The sequence below is a fragment of the Gopherus evgoodei genome, chromosome 6, assembly GCF_007399415.2.
Source record: "Gopherus evgoodei ecotype Sinaloan lineage chromosome 6, rGopEvg1_v1.p, whole genome shotgun sequence".
Lineage (NCBI taxonomy): Eukaryota > Metazoa > Chordata > Testudines > Testudinidae > Gopherus > Gopherus evgoodei.
In genome coordinates, this window is record NC_044327.1 from 7,057,585 (window position 1) to 7,080,524 (window position 22,940).

Sequence of the window (22,940 nt, forward strand, 5' to 3'; positions counted from 1 at the left end):
AGGACAAAAATTACAAACAGACAGATATGGCTAGATTGTCGGGCTCAATGGGTAGTGATCAATGGCTTGATGTCTAGTTGGCAGTTGGTATCAAGCAGAGTGCCTCAGGATCAGTCCTGGGGCCGGTTTTGTTCAACATCTTCATTAATGATCTGGAGGATGGGATGGATTGCACTGTCAGCAAGATCACGGATGACACTAAGCTGGGGGGAGCAGTAGATATGCTGGAGGGTAGGGATAGGGTCCAGAGTGACCTAGACAAATTGAAGGATTGGGCCAAAAGAAATCTGATGAGGTTCAACAAGGACAAGTGCAGAGTCCTGCTCTTAGGACGGAAGAATCCCATGCACTGCTAATGGCTAAGTGGCAGTTCTGCAGAAAAGGACCTGGGGATTACAGTGAATGAGAAGCTGGATCTGAGTCAGTGTGCCCTTGTTGCCAAGAAGGCTAATGGCATATTGGGCTGTATTAGTAGGAGCACTGCCAGCAGATCAAGGGAACTGATTATTCGCCTCTATTCGGCACTGGTGAGGTCACATCTGGAGTATTGCATCCAATTTTGGGCCCCACCCACTACAGAAAGGATGTGGACAAATTGGAGACAGTCCAGTGGAGGCCAACAGAAATGATCAGGGGGCTGGGGCACATGGCTTACGAGTAGAGGCTGAGGGAACTGGGCTTGTTTAGTCTGCAGAAGAGAAGAGTGAGGGGGGATTTGATAGCAGCCTTCAGCTACCTGAAGGGAGGTATCATAAACAGATAGTTAAGGGTTAAAGTCTCTTTTACCTGTAAAGGGTTAAGAAGCTCAGTAAACCTGGCTGACACCTGACCAGATGACCAATAGGGGGAAAAGATACTTTCAAATCTTGGTGGATGGAAGTTTTTTTGTTTGTGCTCTTTGTTTTGGGGCTTGTTCGCTCTTGGGACTAAGAGGGACCAGACGTCAATCCAGGCTCTCCAAATCTTTCTAAACGTCTCTCATGTTTCAAAATTGTAAGTAACAGCCAGGCAAGGCGGATTAGTTTTATGTCCTTTTTTGCTGAGAGGATTTTACCTCTGTTTGCTGTAACTTTGAACCTAAGGCTAGAGGGGGTTCCTCTGGGCTATATGAATTTGATTACCCTGTAAAGTATTTTCCATCCTGATTTTACAGAGATGATTTTTACCTTTTTTCTTTAATTAAAAGCTTTATTTTTAAGAACCTGATTGATTTTTCCTTGTTTTAAGATCCAAGGGGATTGGATCTGGACTCACCAGGGATTGGTGGGGGAAAGGAGGGCGGATGGTTAATTTCTCCCTGTTTTAAGATCCAAGGGGTTTGGATTTATGTTCACCAGGGAATTGGTGAAGTCCCTCAAGGCCACCCAGGGAGGGGAGAGTTTTGGGGGGACAGGAAATGCTCCAGACACTGACTTCTGGATGGTGGCAGTGTACCAGATCTAAACTAGTAATTAAGCTTAGAAGTGTCCATGCAGGTCCCCACATTTGTACCCTAAAGTTCAGAGAGGGAAGGAACCTTGACAGGAGGTTCCAAAGAGGATAGAGCTCGGCTTTCCTCGGTGGTGGCAGATGACAGAACAAGGAACAATGGTTTCAAGTTGCAGTGGGGGAGATCTAGGCTGGATATTAGGAAATCTATTTCACTAGGAGGGTGGTGAAGCACTGGAAAGGGTTACCTAGGGAGGTGGTGACAAAGCCCTGGCTGGGATGATATAGTTAGGGTTGGTCCTGCTTTGAGCAGGGGGTTGGACTAGATGACCTCCTGAGGTCTCTTCCAACCCAATCTTCTATGATTCTTTGATAAATTCAACTGCAGATCATATATCTTATCAATATAACAATATAGTCCATAAATTAAGCAAAGCAAACCAGGAATATCACAATGAATATTAAAATCCAAGAAATTACAGTACCTCAAACACCATATGGATGGAAGATGTGAGTTTGATTCTTTCACTGTTTGCCAAGCAAAGCATCTTGTTATCATCCAAAACAGTGTTCAAGTTTTCAATCCACAATGCATCCACTGGCCCGTCACTGATGATCCACTTGTGATCTTCAGTGGTGTCATTAACAGCTGCTCGAACACTAAGACCCATCAAGCCATCTTTCCACTCGAGAGTTAAATTATTAACTTCACCATACAATTCACCCATTGTAATTGATTTGGGGTTCAGAATATAGGTTTTGACAGGCTGGTAAAAAGGGTTTTCCTCACCAGCCTCATGTAAAACTCCTAAAGTCTGTGCCAGAATTTGGTAAACTGTAGTTTTTCCACCTCCTGTTGGCCCAACAAGCATAATACCATGCCTTACTAACATGGTTTCATAGAGCTGTATGACTTTATGAACCATGCTTGCTTCAGGCTGCAATCCTTTTGAAAGCATGACATCTATAATTGTTGATTGTAGTATCCCATAGTCATGTTCTGGGATTATGACTCCCGGGAAAAGATCAGAAATAATCCCACTGTCGGAGACAAAAAGAAAAAAAAACTTTGTTTTTGTTAATTACATTAAACTAATTAAAATGACATTGATTATATATTTTAAAACATCCATTTCATACTGAAGTACTCCATATCCATTCTAGTTTGTTGTTTTTTTCACTTGGACAGCTCCTGTACATAGCTATCACCTAATGTGCTAGAATAACTGCTCCAGGGCCTAAACCAACATTTGCAGATGTGGGTGCCTACGGTTAAAAACTTAAGCCCATATTTAGGTACCTGAACTAGTGACCTAATTTTCAAAGTTGTTGGGAACCTGCAGCCCCCACTGATATCAATATAAACCTGCAGACCCCACTGGTGTCAATGGAAGCTACAGGTACTCAGCACTTGTAAAAAAATAAACCAACAAACCCACCACGCCTCTCTTAGGCAAAGCACTTAGCCACATGCTTAAATGCTTTCCTGAACTGGGGCTTTATTGAGGTGCCAATATATGGATTTAGGTGCCTAACTTTAAACACCCAGTGGGCGTGTGTGTGTGTGAAAAAATGGTGTAGCACAGGATCAAGTCCAGCATCAGCCCCCACCCTCACCTCGTGGGATCATGGGTCCAGCATCAGCCCCCACCCTTACCTCGTGGGATCATGGATCCAGTGACCCTACCTGGAGCAGGCTGCTGGCACTAGGACTGCAGTGGCAGGCGGGCAGGGTGGACTGCACACCTGAGCTCCGTGCAGCTGAAGTAGGAGACCAGCAGGCATGGGGAAGGGGGTGCAGAGGCCTAGGGCTGCAGGGGGCATAGGAATGGTGTGCAGCGGGCTAGTTTGGGAGGTGCATCCAGTGCATGGGGGGCAGTCCCTGGATGTGGGACTCGATACTGGGGCACAGTCCCTGGATGGGGAGGTTGATGTTGTGGGGCAATCCTTGGAAGGGGTGGGTTCATGGAGGGCAGTCCCTGGGTGAGGGATTGGATGCTGGGAATACACCATCCTATGCCACCCTTACAGTCAATTAATTCATTTTAACAGTTAATGTTTTGACTTATTTTGCTAATTAAAAATGCTCTTGGTAGACCTTTGCCAGTGTTGAAATAAAAGGTACTATACTGATTTGAGTCATATTGCTGTCCTATAACAAATAATAAGCCTTTTTTTTTTTTTTTTGGTAGATGTACATACATCTTGTATGGATGCAGCCCACATAACACAACTGTAACTAGGTGGAGAACCACTGTGTTAGACATTAAGTGCAACAGTCTCTCCACCTAAAATACAAAATAAACTACACTTAGAAAGTTGGGTCTTCTCTTTCACTATGGCAACATAAATGTGATATGACTAGATGAAGAAAACAAACTAGTATTATAGAAAATTACCTGAACAGAAGAGCATCATCTGCAAGAAATTTCGGTAGGTTAGAATCTCGTAAAGCCCTTATTAATACCACTTCCTCATTCAGATCTGGGTTCTCTCTTTTTAGTGACCTGAATTTTAACAAAAAGCAAACAAAATGTCTCAGTTTCACTCAATCTATTTTTATACCAACTATTATTCATGGGTACTGTAGGTGAACTTGTGTAAATAACCTCTCATAAAATGACTCCCTAATAATTCTAGTACATTTCACTTACACTGTCCCGATAAAATGTTGTGTTAACTCAAAAATCCACTTATATCTGAACTCCAGCTTTTGACTACTCACCACGTTTCTATTATTTATTCCTCAGAATTCAGTAATATTGAAGTCTGGAAACAATGTTAGCCAATCACATCACCAACAGAAGTAAGTGTATCCAGAAAGACTACAGCAAGTTCCAGACAAGCTCGTTACTTATCTTCAGGAGGTAACTAATAGGGTTTGGTTTGGGGGTTTGGTTTTTTTTTCTGGACCTCTAAATGTGTCTTCCTTTTAGTATGTAGAAAAAAGTGCAGTTTTTGAAATCCATATGTTTAATAAGCCATTTTCAGATATTTCTGATGAAGATAGCCAGAATGTATGCATTAATACATATACTGTCTTATGCTCCCAGGCTACACTGTCCCTGTAAACAGGTAATTTCTCTGTTTTCATGTATTACCCTACTGCAGTGTTTCCCAAACTTGGGACGCCACTTGCATAGGGAAAGCTTCTGGCGGGCAGGACCGCTTTGTTTACTTGACGTGTCCGCAGGTCTGGCCAATCGCGGCTCCAACTGGCCGCATTTCGCTGCTCCCTTTGGCGTGGAGCAGCGAACCGCGGCCAGTGGGAGCCGCGATCGGCCAGACTTGCGGACGTGAAGGGTAAACAAACCGGCCCTGCCTGCCAGAGGCTTTCCCTACACGAGTGGCATCCGAAGTTTGGGAAACATTGCACTACTGTATAAATGTATTATGTAAAAATCATGCAGTGATCATCTACATTTCATTTACAATAGTTGTAATTACAGAAGGAATCTTTCTTAACCCAAACATGATTTAAAACATTAAACTGTTAATATTTCTAAGTATATAAAATTATATTCATACTAATGTTATAGCTCATACAGTATGAGGATACTTACCCAGCCATGACTAATACAGATTTGACTGCTCTCATTCCAAAGTCATAATGGTCTTGTTGAGAAAGCTGCTCGCTACAAAGTTTGTACATTTGAGTCATCTTCCTTGCAAGAATTTTACTAGATTCAAATCCTTCAGAATACAGAATCACCTAACGTACACAAGAGATGTCTACAGTTTGTATTAAATACTGGAAGTTTTTATTTCTAGGAACTCTGTGCTGCTCTCACATTGTCTTCAACTGACACTGAATGTATGCATATTAATAAATGTATTAAAAATAATATAATTTTGCATTAATTTATTTTAACTATAGTTTTTTTACAAACGCTCTCAGGTATGCAGTCTTCTTCTGTCTACAGGAAATAAAGCATTAAATCAATTTACTTTGGGAAAATATTAAGGGCTAGATCTGCAAGCCTTGCATTGGCGAGAATTTACTAATAGATCCATTTACTTTAATGGGAATATTTGAGTGAGTAAATACTCACCATTGCAGGGAAGGGTTGCACTGTCTAGCTGTAAAGGATCAAAAGTCTCATACTTAAGAGTATGTAATAAAGTACAGCAAATATTTTAAATTATGGACTTATATTTCTGAGTGACATTAGACATAATATATGTCATGTCCAAACAGAGAAATGCTGTGCGGGATTAACTAAGTGTATTTATGAAGAAATTCCAATTTTCCAGGAAATATTTTACAAAGAGATCTACACACAAGCATAAGTTCATTAATGGCATATTTGAGAAGACTCCAGGGAGATAGAGACTAGACACTCATGATAATATTGTGGTTCATTACTATTAAACGGTAACATTGCCCTCAAATAAACACTTGCAACATGTTTATCATATATATTATAGATGAATAGATTAAGGACAAAAGAGATCATTGTGATTATCTAGTCTGACATCCTGCAAACCACAGCATATAACATTCCCTATATTTACAGGTACCTCAGCAATCAAGGCATAATTTGGAACCATCATTGCAAAGGGTCTGAAGAGAGCTTTTAGATTGTCAGGTAGCTCTGTTCGTCCAGCATAGCCAGGATTCATTGTGATGAATGCCACACAGGTCATAACCAACTTTATTTCACGTCCCTCAAACATAAATCGAGAGAGCTGTTTAAAAGAAAGTGAAGTGTCAATATACTTTATACTAAATTTCTACAAAAAATAAAATCACACATTCTTTTTTAAAAATTAGGACTTTTTAAAAAAAGACAGATTACAGATGGTGAATTGTGGTTTGCATTTATATCTGAGTATGAATACACTTGGATAATGCATTTTTCTTTCTAAGCTTTTGAAAAACCAAATGAAACTACTGGCTTCACACCTGGTTTTAAATGTGAAACAAACAGAAATAAATATGAAAACCTGATAAGCACAGCAGACAACTTTGTGGCATTTCTGGTTATAAAAGGTGGGGCTTTCCCTCAACAGTTGGCTCTGCTAACAAAGGAAGACACCTTTGAGGTTCCACCATGTCTAGAATTAGGATTTGCTGGTTTAGGATCCTTCAGTATTGGAGGCTTTATTTTCAGTTCAGACACAGAGGACGGTACCTTCAGTGGAATCTGAGGCTGCTTTTTATTTCCTGAGGGGCTAATGACCAATGCGGGCCCCTCAGTTCTCACCAAACCAGCAATTATGGAATAGAGGGTTTGGCCCCAGAGCCGCCTGAACTAGAAGGGCTTGAAGTTGTCTCTGATGCTCCTTGAGAGCTCCTGGGCTGAAGTTGCTGATGATCATGCACCATGAAGAAGCATATTGTTCCCTCAGCTAAGCCAGACACCTCCTATGGGCATCTGAAGTGGGGAATTCAGCAGAGCAAGAGGCACATCTCTTAAATCCTCACCTCTTCTCCTCTGGATCCATCGTAGGATCCATGAGACCACATTGAGGTGTTGGAACAAATACAAATGAATAAAAGAAACAGCTTCCATACATAAAATAATCAAAGCTAAAATTTCTAACACTAATCTAACCAACTGAAAACGCTGACAGAGGCACTGAGTTTTTTAAGAGGTTGGATCAGTCTGGTGAGATTCCTGGTCCTCTGCTGCTAGGTAAGTGGTGACCAGGAACCTTTTGTGGGATGGAACCTCCTCCTTCTCCACTAAGAATTCCAAGACATATTGGGCACAATGCTTCACTGCTTGCTGCTTCAGAATATGGTGACCTGATTGTCCATCTCAATCAGGACCACCTGTTGCGAAATCAGGTTTCTGAAGTCTTCAGTGCCTAGCGAACCTGACCCCAGGAACTGAAGATCTGCACTCTGTGGAGGAAGGCTGAATAAGAATAAAAGATAAAAGCCATCCCTCAACAAGAGATCTGAGATGAGGCAGAGGTGGATTGTTTTTACCTTCCTGCTTCCTGGAAAGTGGAGTTATAATGCCATTGGATGTTTTCTGTGTAGGACAGGATCTATGGAGATGTACAGGAAAGTGCTTAATGATCTCTCTAAATGAAAAGCCTGATAGGCCAAACCTAGAGCCCATTTACCTGGCCTTTGCCTTAGCTCTAGGTAGGGAAATGAAACAGTGAGGACAGCCACAAAGACCCCTCACAGACATGACTTCAGTTTCAGGGCTGCAATACCATCCATGGTCTGCTATGCAGCCCCGACACAGTGGGGTCACAACAATGGATTCAGGTAGATGAAAACCAACAGCCCTCCCCATGCCTCTTCCCCATATTCTCTCCTCTGCAAGCCTGCTGTGGGGGCCACTGTGAAGCTGTGGTCTCTATGCTCTGCCCCACCCCACACATAAAATCGTGCTGGGTGCACAGCTCTCGTTTGAGCCAGAAGATTTAGCCACCAGTTGTGACTGTTTCCAAATGTGTAGGTAGACTCCTAGTTTTGGAATCACCAATGCGAACAATTTCTCTCTCTCGATTTTATTAATTTCTTCTGGAATTTCGAAATCTCCATTTACAGAAGGTCACCTCAAGTTCTACTCTTTTCTACTGTGAATGAATCCAACTCCCCTAATACTTTTACATAAATGGAGCAGGGCATTACCTGAGTTGCTGTGTACATACATATCCTTCATTTGGTATGATGACACACAGAGGGACCACAGACTGGAATGTTCAGGAATGGAATTAAAAGTAAGCAATAATTTATCAGACTCTTTAGAGAGGAGCTTAAAAATGGCAGAAGGCAAGAATGTTTAATATTCTGTGACTAAGAAAGTGTACATGAAAGAAAAGTACTGACAAACGCTAAATTAGGCAAGAAATTAGATGGATTTGTTTTATAGAATTCAACTGAAATTAATTTGATGGTCTCCAGTAAGCACTGAAATTAAGTGAAAATAGCATAAGATTACAGGTCAGAATTAATTAACATCCACAGAGTTGTGCTGGGAAAAGTTTTTGAACAATAATCCACCTCATTAAACACTAAAAAATAAGGATTTAACTATATTTTCCTGAAAAGTAAGAATCTGAAGAACCTAAAGGTTTAATATCTGAACATTAAATAAAATTAATAATGGAGGACCACTCCTCTTGTCATATGAGGTGGTGATTTTAATTCAACATCATGAAACATGCCATCTCAGACCCAATTCTGCAAACAGTAACTATTGCGTATCTTTTCTCCAGCATGTAATCCCACTGACTTCAATGGGTCTACATGCAAGAGTAAAGACATGCACTGTGACATTGCACTCTATATGATTTTATGAAAATATGTTAATGAGTGTGAATATAATGTAACTGGAATATGCTTTAGGCAAAGGTCTCTTGTAAGGTATCATTACAAAGCTCACAATCTACTGAGTGTGGTCATCCAATTTGTATGTATGTATCATTTTTGTATCTGAAACTAGAAATATGAACTATAACTCTGAGGGCCTATTGTAATTATGCAAAGTGAGAGCCATTAATGGTGGTTTGGAATCTTGATTGCTCCCATTAACCAGGACAATTGACTGCAGATGGCTCTGTTTTACTTGCAAGTCTTCCTGTACATATGTGTGCTGGCAAGTGAGTAATGAAGTCTTACAGTGACATGTGATCATGTCAGCTGAACCGGAATCCACCTTTAACCTGGTGCTTTTCCATTTAGAAGGAGGTGTGGGAACCCAGAGAGGGTTAAAGGATTCCCACCTTGTGCAAAACTATATAAGGGTGTGGAACAGATCAAAAGGGGCTGCAATCATGAAAAATCCTGTAGCTACCACCTGAGCTGGAACAAGGGCTGTACCAGGGGAAAGGATTGTGCCCAGACTAGGCAAGTGTCCATTCTGTGACAGAAGATTACTGAAACATATGAGGGTGAGATTTTATCTCTATTCAGTTTTCTTACTGTATTAGGTTTAGACTTGCGTGTTTTATATTATTTTGCTTGATAATTCACTTTGTTCTGTCTGTTATTACTTGGAACCACTTAAATCCTACTGTTTGTATTTAATAAAATCACTTTTTTACTTATTAATTAACCCAGAGTATGCAGTAATACCTGGCGTGAGGGGGGCAAACAACTGTGCATATCTATCTATCAGTGTTATAGAAGGCGAACAGTTTATGAGTTTATCCTGCATAAACTTTGTATAGAGGGTAAAATGGATTTATTTGGGGTTTGGACCCCATTGAGAGTTGGGCATCTGAGTGTTAGAGACAGGAACACTTCTTAAGCTGTTTTCAGTTAAGCCTGCAGCTGTTGGAGACGTGGTTCAGACCTGGGTCTGGGTTTGTAGCAGGCAAGTGTGTCTGGCTCAATCTAGGCAGGGCACTGAAGTCCTAAGCTGGCAGGGAAAACAGACTCAGAGGTAGTCAAAGCACATCAAGTGGCAGCCCCAAAGGGGGTTTCTGTGATCCAACCCGTCATATGCACAGTAGCAAGTCTTTGCTGGATCAGGCCCATAGCTGTCATTGTTTAGCACCCTTGCTGGAAATCTCATGATAAAGGATAAAGACTGAATGGATGTGGAGGATAGAGACCAGGGCCGGCTCCAGGCACCAGCTGAGCAAGCTCGTGCTTGAGGCGGCAGATTCTACAGGGCGGCATCCCGCCCAAACCTAGGGAAGCACGGCTGTTTTTTTGGGGGTTTTTTTTGCTGCTCTGGCCGCCTGGTAAGGGGTGGCGGCATGGAGGAGGGGAGCGCCCTGGAGCAAACTCGGCAGAGCAACCCGCGTCCTTCCCTCCCCACCGACCGGAGCACAGTGGAGCTCTCCCGGCAGGCGGTGGTTGGGGCTGCGTGGTGAGTGCCTCGCTGAAGCACTGGCCACCCCCCTTCTCTCTCTCGCCCCCGCTCCCTCCTCTTCCCCCCCCATTAGACCGGGTGCGCACTCTGCAGCACAGGAAGTTCCCTGGCTCCGGCCGCCTTTTAGGGTTTTTTGTTTTGTTTTTCTCCTGCTTTGCCGGCCACGTCATTTTTCTCCCCTGCCCCTCCCACTTTGCTGCTCCAGCCGTGCGGGTTTTGTGTTGTTCCACCCCCCTCCTCCCCGGTTTGCCGCTCCGTTTTTTTCCACCTGCTTTGCTGCTCCGGTGGGCCCCCCCGCTTTTTTTTTTTTTTGCTTCGGGTGGCAAAAAAGCCAGAGCCGGCTGTGATAGAAACAACTACCCTCGGACCCTTAAACGTGATCTCACTAGGTCAGGGTTATGCCACGTTTTTGGAGAAACTTGCATTGCTGCAGTCTGTGCTGTACCTCTACTGTGCTTAAATAAAGGATTTAAGATCTCTGTGTTGTCAGTCTAGATCTCTTCACAAGCATGACATTCATTAAAAATGTACATAAAACACTATGTGGGTTTTAATATCTAATAAAAAAAGATATTACCTTTGCAGCTTTAGCATTCCTAATAGTAATCAGCTGCTGAGCAATCACAGACAGAACTTCAATATCAATTCGGTTAAATTCATCAAAGCAGCACCATGCTCCAGACTGGGCCAAACCACTGAAGAATCGTCCCATCATCTGAAATCACAGCACAGTCATAGCTTAACACTGCACTGACGTGTCTCAAGTTCTTCAAAAGCTATGAAGCTAGTTAGTCCAGTTTGAGAGAAATGGAGAGGAAGAAGAAATGTCACTTTGTGGAAGAAAGAACAACTGGCTTATTTATACAGTGTACAGCACCATCGGGCCCCCCATTCTGACTGGAACTTGCATCCAGACCACTGAACGAGGCAGGGGTCTTGGGAATAAACAGCACGTTATTCTGTAAATAAAGTTGCATACGCACAAGGCGCAGAATAGAATGCTTATAGTAAAAACCCCGGAATGATTCCAATCAACTTGTAAGCCATATTTGTATGCATTCTTGCTTATCAGCTTTATGTTGTAAAGCACTTCAAGATACTTTCATCATGTGGGCTAATTTCAAACAAAAAAAAATAAAGCAAATTAAGGAGCAGAGAGAGAGAGAAAAAAGAGGCCCTGAAACAGAGGTTCTCAATCCTTTAAATCAGTGTTCTCCAAACTTGAGACGCTGCCTGTTTAGGGAAAGCCCCATCGGCCTGGAGCATTCGCAGGTTCAGCTGATCACAGCTCCCACTGGCCGTGGTTCGCTGCTCCAGGCCAATGGGAGCTGCTGGAAGTGGCAAGGGCTGGGGGATGTGCTGGCCACCACTTCCCGTGGCTCCCATTGGCCTGGAGCGGCGAACCGTGGCCAGTGGGAGCTGCGATTGGCCGAACCTGCGGACACAGCAGGTAAACAAACCATCCCGGCCCGCCAGGGGCTTTCCCTAAACAAGCAGTGTCCCAAATGTGGGAAACACTGCTTTAAATAGAAGAGAAAAAGAAAAATGGGCCTTGGCAGCAGAAATAAATGTCAAGGGAAAGTTGACATCTGAGAGTATCTGCACCGGATCCGACCACAGGAGAATTACACATCCATGGGAAAAGAAAATAGAATCTCTTAAAAATGTATTTTATTGCCACATGTTGTATATTAAAACGCTTTCTTAGAAAAATATCTTTATTGCAATTAATAGTATGAAAAACGTCCAAGTTCTCTAAAAAGATGTCCCATGATTTGTGAAATCCAAAACCTTCCCTGAACTCTATTCTGCACTCTTTTCTTATAAAATTAGTACAATCTAATCAGCTCATAACTGAGAAGTTAAATGCTGACCTATAAAATTCTCAGTAAAAGTGCCCAGATTTGCAGTCCCCGTTCCAGCCCTTTACACTGCTTAGCTGGTACAAGGGAACATGATCTGGCCACTGTTGAGCATTCCCCAGGCAGAAAGCAATTCCAAAGTGGTGTAAAGCTGGTGGAGCTGGCACAGGGAGGCAGTGGGTGTGATAAGGCAAACAGGTAAGGAGGGGATGGAGTGGACACCCTATGGCAAGTGTCAGCTAGTGAATGGTCCCTTAGGGAACCATAGGCAGCTGTCATGTTAGAACATGTTTATGTCAGGACCAGGGCTGGGGCAGTTTGAAACCAGTTTGGGGGGGGAGGATAGCTCAGTGGTTTGAGCATTGGCCTGTTAAAGCCAGGGTTCTGAGCTCAATCCTTGAGGAGGCCATTATAGGGATCTGGGGCAAAAATCTGTCTGGGGAATGGTTCCCACTTTGAGCAGGGGGTTGGACTAGATGACTTCCTGAGGTCTCTTCCAACCCTGATATTCTATTCTACCAGCCCCTACAAACTGAACACATCTTGGCAAAAAAAGAGAATCTAGCCCAAGATAAGATTTTTAAATGCAGTTCAAAAGGAATAGGGAAACTTGTTATTATGGACACATCTTCCCAAAACCTGCCTTTTTAACATCCAAAATGCTTGAGGCCAATGCTTTTCTTCCTGATGGAGAAGGGGAACCTATTTTATATTTATCTATATAGCTCTAATTTCTTAAAAACTTCTCTGACTGCCTCACTCTTTCCTAATGATAATTAAGATTTTTTTGTTGATTTTAACATGGCTGCCATTACTTTTTTTTTTTTCCTTTTCATCACCTTCCCCTCTCCTTTGTCATAGTAAAAAGAGCTAATTCTGTGGTATGGAAAAATGACAGCGCCATTTCTATGGGGAGATTCTATTTATACTGCAGTATAGCTAAACAAAAGGAAGACTGGCTTTCTGGTTAAGATACATGACTACAAACCCAAGAGCCCTGGATTCTACTCTCAGCTCTACCGCTCATTTCCTATGTGACTATAGACAAGTAACTTCACAGGGACAAATGGAGCATTGAGTTTTGTCTGTGCAATCCTACTGACTGCACTGAGATTGCTCCTATTAATACATTTACTTCTCATACCTTGTAATCCAACCCATCAGAGCAGTTAAACACAACACACTGGATGGCAAGTGCTTTGGCAAGGTCTTTAGTAGTCTCTGTTTTACCAGTTCCAGCAGGTCCAGCAGGAGCTCCACCTAGGTCAAGCTGCAAAGCTCCCATAAGGCAAAGGTAGCAGCGATCCTGATGAGATTCATACAGTATTGTTACATAGGGAAGAGCAGGCATTTGCCAAAGCTTTGGCTACTTTTCACTTTTCTGATTTGTTTTAAACATGTCATAAGCCTATGACATATTTACAAATGCTCTATGTATAAGGTGATAGCAAATAGTATGGAGCAGATCCTTACTTGGAGCTCCCCATGGAGCTATGACAATTTACACCAGCTGAAGATCTGCTCTATGTATTTAAATCAGCACAAACTGTCCAAAATACACCATTAAAAAGAGTAGCTCAGTATATTAGCATACAGTGGGCTAAATTCTGAAGTCCTCATTCTGGTAAACCTCCCATTGCCCAACGTTATTACATTCCTTATTGCACATAAGCCTGATTTTCCAACACGCCAATTTGGATGGTTCACTGCAGCCAAAAACTCAGTTCAAAGCAGGGTGACCAGATATCCCAATTTTACAGGGACTGTCCTGATTTTGGGGTCTTTTTCTTATATAGGCTTCTATTACCTCCCACCCCCTCTCCCGATTTTTCACACTTGCTGTCTGGTCACACTAGTTCAAAGCCTGTCCACAAATATTCCTGAATTTTCCATATAATAGAAAATGCTCAGATGTGCTGAATATTGGCTGAATTAGACACCTCTGCATAGGTACAGATAAACATCTTGAGTCCTTTCACTAAAGGTGTAACTGGTAATAGGAACAGGCTGTTATCTTCCAGGGCACTTTAGTTTTATTTTACTGCAAAAAGGTAACACTGTGAAGGAGTATAAGCCCGTTTTGTACAGTGCTACACGTCAATCCCATACTAAAAGATTTCTAAATACCAACTACCTATCTACAGGTTATTCACTACTAGTACTTCCAATGCAACAAACCTCTATCTAAATAATGATGAAAAGTATAAGTAAATACATACAGTCAGTGGGGTTATCACCAATCTTGGACATGCTCCTAGGTATTCATAGCCATAAGTATACTGGGATAAAGCCATCCTAGCAACACAGTTATCCAGATCAAGATCCCAATAATAACGTAGTTGTCTTTGCCATTCAAAATTGTCAACAGTGTCCACCTACACAGATAATACACAATGCATTTTTGAATAATGTGATTCAAAGCAGTTAACTTGGATATTTTTGTACAAAATCCTATTTTGGCAAAAACAGTTGCTTCACCTTTTCTGCCACAAGTTCACTGACGATATCTCTTGCATGTACATCAATAGTTATCAACGCTGTTATAATATTTCTGTGTAATTTTGGAAGAATACCATGGACTAATCCAGCCAGTGCATTTAACCTCTATAAATGAATAAATAAAGTGTTAAAGTATTTTCTCACTGCACTGAAAATATCAGAACTTTAAAATAAGTGGTCACATCTCCAGCAGGTACAAATTAGTCCAGCTCCAGGATACATCTCTAACTAAGCTGTGAAATTTTTAAGAAATAAAATTGCACATTTCTAGAGATATTGCAGTTATTTAGAATATAGTTGTTTTACATCTGAGGGTCATTAAAATAAAGTTTGCATTCATTTCTTCCCAGTTTTGACTGCTTTCAAATGGTTTTCAATACAGATAAGAAAATATATATATAAACTTAGCAGCTCTAAACCAACTGAAGTACTGTATATAAAATCATTTAAGAGATTACAGAAAATCAAACAGCCTGGTGACATGGAAGCTGACTACTGTATTTCCCAAATATCAGCTCCATTGGGGAGCCAAATATTATCAAACACCAACTTGAAAGTATTGGCACTTAGCATTTGACCACTACACAGTGAAACCTCTAGTCACTCTGGCTAACCCTAAAAGAAAAAGTCCTACGCATAGCTCACCAGAATCATACTCTGAGCCCCACTCACATGTCCAAAAGACCATTTTGAGCAACGTTGGCAGAGATGAGCGCTCACACTTCCCTCAAAGCCATCATTCCATAGAAGCAGGTATAAATATCCACCCCCCTCAAGCCATCCCTCAGTACTTTCTGCCTCCCGAAGCCTTGTTTGGAGCTGGGCTCCAAAGCAGAGTTAAGGATGAAGGGTCAATGAGGCTCGATGGAGGCAATGCAGATGGAGAACAAGTTACTGTTTGCAAGATTCTCCGTCATGATCTTGCTTCTGTAAAGCTCTATTGCAGGACGCTAGTTAGTACTGACCTCCCTGATATAGTGGCCTGAGGAACCTGGCAAGTTTAACAGTGACTGCAGCACAGCATTTCTAAAACCATCATCTGCTCTTGATGTCGTTTTGAGCAAACAGTGACTTGTGAATATATGAACAACATTCCATGCAGCAAGCCCTACCGATTTCAACTGAAGCTACAATCTCTATACTTGCCCTTAAGATGACGATTCCCCTGGTGGAGTATGCCCTGAGGTGGCTCAGGCACGTGAACACCAACTGGTTCACAACAGGACTGGATACACAGACTTAGCCACTTAGTAGAATTTTACTTTCTTTTTAAAAATTAATTCAAAATTAATTTTCAAGCATGCCAAACAAAACGTTAAATTCAATTGATGCCAAAACCCCACATATAAACTCACATCAAAATTTATTTTTTCAAAGTCACTTAAAGCTTGTAAGTGATCGTGATCTTCTCCTTCTAAGCACTGAGTCAGATCACGGCACCACATGAGCTGGGAAACGGTCAGGACAACCTGTAGAAAGGAAACATAAAAATACCATCAATACATCTTAGAGAAGTTGGCAGAGTAGGAACTCAGATACAATAATGATAGGGTCACATAAATAAGCAAGGCGTGATCCTGCAAGCACGCATGGGCTTAAATTGGACAACTCATGGGCTTAAAACTAAGCATATGTTTAGATGGTTGCAGGATCAAGGCCAAAGTAAGTGGATAAGTGTGACATACCAGCGTGCTATGCAGACCAATGGAGGGCTGTCCCACCCCTGCCCTGCAACCTTGGGTGCTTTAAAATGCCTTGCTGAAGTAGCTCCCACAAACAATCATCCAGCATGTACGCCACACCCTGAGTGCTCTGTGTAACTTGCGTTATGCTCTGACTTTTATACTGCAGGGTGACCCCAATATGCTCTCAGTCCTGGATTTTCCCCAAGGACACTCCAAATATATTAAGTCCATTATTCCTTTAAGGGAAGAAATACACAATTGCTTATTACTTTAGAGTTTCCCAGACATTTTAACTTGAACACACTGGATTAGGCAAAATAATAAAACAAGTTTATTAACTACAAAGAGATTTTAAGTAAGTGGAAATAAAGAGGCATAAAAATAAAAAAATGGTTACAAGAAAATAAAGATAAAACACTTTCTAGTGCCTAATTTAACGAACTATATTAGATTCAAACAAAGTTTCTCACCGCATGCTTCTAGTAGTAATACTGATAAAATTCATGGAGTCAGGACCCCTCCCACAGAGTCCAATGGCTCAGGTGCAGAGAATGAGGTGGGCAAGGAGATAGAAAAGGGCATCTTGGGGTGTTTGAGCCTCCTTTTTATCGTTTTTTAGTCCCTCTTTGAAAATCATTTCCAGCTGAGAACCAAGAGACAGGCAGTCTGCTAGAGGAAGGATGTTCCCTGCGTGGCTTTTTCACCTTATTTTGCGCACTTTCCTTGTTTTCTCCCTTGATGACTCTGTTTATTGCTTAAACCCAAATTAAGACAAGCATATTCTCCTTTTTCAAGACAGGTATGTTTGACGAATTTGGTGCTATGTGGCTCTGAACATGGATTTTTAACGTCATACAGGGAAATATAACTTTAGGCATAAAGCTGCCAGACACATTTTACCATGCTATTACTGATCAGCAAGTTATAAATCTTCTAATGTTTCCTCATAAGGTACACCTTGTAACAAACTTTATTACAACAGTGTGTCGGGTGTGAACACAGGTGAGTATTCTATCACTGTAGGCAAGAAAGATCACACAAAAATTAGCATGGCTTACCTGAGATGGGTGTCCAGCAACAACCCAGTCCATTCTAACTCTGGTTTGATAATCAGTAATAGCAGCTTTAGTTAGGCGTCTAAGAGAAGAGAACATGGCTTCTTCTACTTTACTAAGCCAGTCTTCTACATTTCCTCTGGCCTTAAGTCCTTTCCCTAAGCCAACCTACAATCAAAAGCCGTGTTAACCATGGAGGTACTATTTCCTCTGAGTTCATACATTCCTACCTTGACACTGTAGGTGTAGATCATTGATGGCACAGCAAAAAAATACTAGGCCTGATTCACCAGTGTACTACTCCATAGGACAAGAAGCAATGGACTTAAATTGCAGCAAGGGAGGTTTAGGTTGGACATTAGGAAAAACTTCCCAACTGTCAGGGTGGTTGAGCACTGGAATAAATTGCCCAGGGAGGTTGCGGAATCTCCATCAGTGGAGATTTTTAAGGGCAGGTTAGACAAACCCCTGTCAGGGATGGCCTGATAATATTTAGTCCTGCCATGAGTGCAGGGGACGGGACTAGATGAGCTCTCAGGTCCCTTCCAGTCCTGTGATTCTATCATTTTTATGCCAGTGTAACGCCACTGAAATCTAAGGAGCTCTAGCCTTATAAACCTGGAGTAATGCAGTGATGGATCTGGCCTATTCTGTATTTTATTCATATATAACAGTTGTGTTTCTAACTTTTTCCTTTCACGTACTGTATATATGGAAAATATATATTTATTGGACACAGATTAAAAGAGTAATCAAAATATTTACTTACCCTCTCTCCCTCGGGTGACAACATTGCTAAAATATCATTAGTAAAAACCTTTTCTTCTCCCTCGGATGGAGTCATCATGGCAAACTCTAGTTTCGCAATTGAATCAAAGCATTTTCTTAAATGAGGCTGAACTGCTTGAGGATTGCGAGTCTGAGCCAAGATTTCCAGGAGTTCATCGTTTGATAAAAAGTAAAACCTGTTTGATAAACAAAAGAACTTCAGATGCCAAATATTTGACAGAAAAATTTAAAAAAACATTCGCATGTTAGCTAAAAATAGTACAATTTGGAAGAATGTTATAGTATAACTAAAGATTCTTGCCTTTTGTATTAGTAGCACATAGTATAACATTAAATCATATATATGCCTTCTATTGATGTCAATCATCAGATTGCACAGATTGTTTGCAATGACTTTTACTAACCTGGGGAAGATAACTCGCTTGGACTCCAAATAAGCCTCTAGGCATTTTTGAATTTGATCAAGTAGCCCATTGTTATTCTGAAAAGTCTCTAAGAGGCCTATTAAGAGAAAAAAGATTACTTGAGAAAACAGGGTAGTGGGGATAAAAAAACAAAAGAGAAATACTGTGATTAAAAATGCAAGGAAAAACTCCACTTTTTATAAGCTATGGCTGAAACCCTTTCACCAAATAAAACTAAATATTGTTATGTATTAATAACTTCAATGCGCATTTTAGGGCTTGCAAAGAATTCACCTATGAAACCAGGGCACATATTCAATTACTGCTTCACTCACTGAACTCATTTTAATTTAATGCTATATGGGCAAAAGTCCTATCCCTCACATGAAGCCTGAGTAAACAAACAGAGGATCCTGCCCCAGGGTTAGAGGTGGAAGAACTCATCCTTCACAACACAGTCAGGGCACTGGATAGCCACCCAGCTGCTCCTTGGCGGCCACTCCAACCACTGGGGGAGGGATAGCTCAGTGGTTTGAGCATTGGCCTGTTAAACCCAGGATTGTGAATTCAATCCTTGAGGGGGCCATCTGGGGCAAAAATCTGTCTGGGGATTGGTCCTGCTTTGAGCAGGGGGTTGGACTAGATGACCTCATGAGGTCCCTTCCAACTCTGATAATCTGATTCTAAGAATAGTGGCTATGAGCTGCCCAGGCACAGGGATGTGTGCCATTCTATGGCTCCAGTGCGCCTTGCCCCTGCCTCATCCTTCTGTGCCACCCTGGAAAAAGCCAAGATAGAGCAGTACTCAGAGGTGAATACGAGAGATCCCCTGCCTGCGGCTTGGATGTCTTGTGCAGGAAAATACTTCCTAAAATGCAGCAAGTGTCCATTTTGTTTCTTAAAATATTGTACATTCTGTATACCATGAAAAATTTCAATGGACAGAAAGTGATTCAAACAACCAAGGAAGTCTAAAAACCAGTAAAAAATCCTAACATTCTACAAACAAAAGTGGATTCTGCAGGAATACAGCAGCAGAAAGCTGAATGTTTTAACCGCTGCAAATTTTACCGTAATCCAAAATGAACTCTCCTACTCTGGCAAATGAAAGAGTTAGTGTCCAGTGCCACTTAGTACCCGGATCTTAATGCTTAACATGGAAAACCTTGAGTCTGATTTTCCATTGCCCTGCACCTTCTGACATCACTGACACTATTCAAAGTGAGTTTTAAATACACCTCTACCCCGATATAATGCTGTCCTGGGGAGCCAAAAAATCTTACCGCGTTATAGGTGAAACCACGTTATATCGAACTTGCTTTGATCCGAAGGAGTGCGCAGCCCCGCCTCTCCGGAGCGCTGCTTTACCACGTTATATCCGAATTTGTGTTATATAGAGTCGCGTTATATTGGGGTAGAGGTGTAATACATAATCAGAATGGTAATGATTTCACCCACTGTGCAGTTCACTCCTGTGTGCATTTGCAGGATCAAGCCCTTAAGGAAGAGTGTACAAGTTAGGTTAGTGAAGAAGAGGAGAGATGGAAAGATGAGTGTAATAGGGTGGCTTGTGACAAGGATCGCCTGGTTCCGCTATACATAGCAACAGGAAGCTGAGTGGAGGATGCTCAGGGAGATCAGAGGCTTCTGGGAGTCACTGGGCTCTAAAAGAAAGACTTAGGACTCACAGTGTGTTTACACTTAAAATGCTACAGTGGCGCAGCTGCGCTGCTGTAATGCTTCAGTGTAGACACTACCTATGCCAATGGGTATAGGCAATCCACATGCCCAAGAAGCAGTAGCTAAACTGACAGAAGACAGTACTATCTACACCGGGGGTAGGTTGGCTTAACTGCATCGCTCATGGGTGTGGATTTTTCACACCCCTGAGCAATGTAGCTAAGCCAACTTAATTGTCTAGTGTTGATCATGCCTGAGACTACAGGCAGGAAAGGCCTGGGAGGACCCTGATAATTGGTTAAATGTATGGAACTGAACTGTTTTGTGGATAAAACAAGGAGGGTAGTATAGGATGGAAAGAGACTCTACAAGAGTGAGAAACGACTCCAGCCAGGTACGATTGAAAGTGGCTTGCCAAAGCAGAGAAGAGCTGCAAAGAACAGACTAAGGGGAGGAGAGAAGCCTCCAGACTGATTTTTTGCTTTCTGCTTTATATCAATAAACTAGACATGGGGCATGGCTACACTTGTGAGTTAGAGCGCATTAAAGCAGCCCCGGGTGCCCTAACTCACCACCCGTCCACACTGGTAAAGCACACAGAGAGCTCTGACTCTGTGGCTGGAGCGCTCCTGGTTCTCCACCTCGGTGAGCCTCTGCTGGAGCACCGCGGCGCCAGTGTGGACGCCCTGGTCTACTAATGCACTCGATCGGCCTCCAGAAGTGTCCCACAATGCCTGTTCTAGCCACTCTGGTCATCACTTTGAACTCTACTGCCCTGCCCTCAGGTGACCAACCATCAGACCTGCCCTTTAAATTCTCTGGGAATTTTGAAATTCCCCTTCCTTTTGCTCAGCCAGGCGTGGAGCGCTCTCAGTGCATCTCTCCAGGTGACTATGCCTCTACCCGCCAGGCGACCCCTAGTATGGAGCAATGGCGAGGTGCTGGACCTCATCAGTGTTTGGGGGGAGGAAGCTATCCAGTCCCAGCTGCGCTCCAGCTGTAGGAATTATGATACCTTCGGGCAGATATCAAGGGATATGATGAAAAGGGGCCACGACCGAGATGTACAGCAGTGCAGGGTTAAAGAGAAGGAGCGGCGGAATGCCTACCGCAAAGCAGGCGACGTAAATCGCCGCTCCAGTGCTGCCCCCACAAACTGCCATTTCTACAAAGAGCCAGACACAATACTGGGAGGCGACCCCACCTCCACTCCGAGTACCACCATGGACACTTCAGAGCCCAGTTCAACAAGACAGGAGGAGGAGGAGGAAAGCAGGAGCGAGGGTGCCGAGAAGGAGGAAGACACCCTAGCATCCCTAGATGCATTCAGCCAGGAGCTGTTCTCAAGCCAGGAGGAAGGTAGCCAGTTGCAGCGGATGGTCCTTGGGGAAGGACAAACACCAGAGGAGGTGCCTGGTAAGCGGCTTTTATTTTGGGAAGGAAGTTATTCAGTGCAGGCTCTTAGGGCGAGGAGGGTTAGGGCTGCGTGCATGGACAATTTTTGCTTTCCAAAGGCTGGTTTTACTCAAAGTGCTCTACATCTGCAAGTGTTGCCATGCCCTTGGATGCAGGAGCATTACTGGACAAAAAACCTGTATGGAGTTTATTTAAGGAGCCCTCTGAAAGGGGAAACTGAGGCAATGGGCTGTGTGCAGAGCTTTCCTGAAGCCATCAGGGTGTGGTTGGGAGGTGGAAAGGCCACTTGATGACAGTGAGGGAAACTGATTGATAGAAAGATACAAAATATAGGGGAATAGGTAGACAACATAATATAGAGAAAGGTTGCAAGGAGAGAAAGTAAAAAGAAGACAGGACACTGAAAACAATAACGGAAGATATATATAATGCGTGAGAAGAGAAGAGAAAGCAGAGTGAAAGTAGGGAGAGAATGCATAAAGAGAGCAAATGAGCTATAGCAAGTTACAGTTTGAATATATATTAAACAGAAAGTTGATTGACAACATATTGCAATTAAATGAAGTACATGGTAAGCAGGACACAATTGTCTTATTCCTTTACGCTGCAGGGGGAGTGGGCCTTGGGGTGGAGCAGTACAGATATTTTTCATCCTATTAACAGACATAAGTGTTAAGCGCGCAAGTGCTGAATAAGGATTAACATCACCTACAATGGCTTATACATTGATTTGGATAATACACCATTATTTTATACCAGGCTGAGTAGCAGCACGAAGAGCATTTGGCAGACGATTAACTTTTCTCATTATTTCCTTCCAGGACTTATCCACCTGTAAGAACATCTTTGCCTCTCCAGGTAACTGCCTCTGTATATCAGGAGCACTAAAAATACTTTCTAAGTAAAGCCAATTTCTCTGACATGTCAACCACTCTTCCTAGAAAACAAAAGGAAAACTTGAGCAATTAGTCCCCATCCTTACAAAGGAGAACTATTGAAATACAATCTGAATTTTCAAATTGGGAAGCAGAAGAAAATCCACAAATATTAAACATGAATCCTCCATAATATTTCCGATATCCACCCCTGGACTGTCAAAACTTCAATATTCATGACACAATTTTAGCCCTTTGGCTCAACTATCAGACATTTGATGAGATAGTGTACACTTTGCCTTCCCCCCACCCCCGCCAAAGATCTCCTAAGATAATTTTCTATATGGCAAATTGTATGGTCATGACGAACATACATTTCCAATACACTCACCAAGTAAACTCTATCTGATAACATGCTAGGCTGCTTTGAAAAATCTGACAAATTCTCTTGGACATTT

The 22,940-nt window shown here is 42.3% G+C and overlaps 1 protein-coding gene across 8 annotated transcripts in view; it reads right to left on the reverse strand.

The window, feature by feature from the left end:
* The window catches only part of DNAH6 (dynein axonemal heavy chain 6), a 220,717-nt gene that overhangs the window by 141,051 nt on the left and 56,726 nt on the right, over positions 1–22,940 (reverse strand). For 7 of the 8 annotated variants that reach the window (XM_030566691.1, XM_030566692.1, XM_030566695.1 and 4 more), the window contains 13 exons: positions 22,364–22,544; positions 18,512–18,608; positions 18,088–18,283; positions 17,322–17,486; positions 15,934–16,047; positions 14,558–14,683; positions 14,299–14,454; positions 13,224–13,385; positions 10,795–10,932; positions 5,950–6,117; positions 4,992–5,140; positions 3,828–3,935; positions 1,914–2,469 (listed from right to left, as the gene is read on the reverse strand). In XM_030566691.1, coding sequence (XP_030422551.1) covers positions 1,914–2,469; positions 3,828–3,935; positions 4,992–5,140; positions 5,950–6,117; positions 10,795–10,932; positions 13,224–13,385; positions 14,299–14,454; positions 14,558–14,683; positions 15,934–16,047; positions 17,322–17,486; positions 18,088–18,283; positions 18,512–18,608; positions 22,364–22,544 — 2,316 coding nt within the window. The remainder of the gene's footprint in view (positions 1–1,913; positions 2,470–3,827; positions 3,936–4,991; positions 5,141–5,949; positions 6,118–10,794; positions 10,933–13,223; positions 13,386–14,298; positions 14,455–14,557; positions 14,684–15,933; positions 16,048–17,321; positions 17,487–18,087; positions 18,284–18,511; positions 18,609–22,363; positions 22,545–22,940) is intronic. The other variant, XM_030566696.1, reaches the window with a different exon arrangement.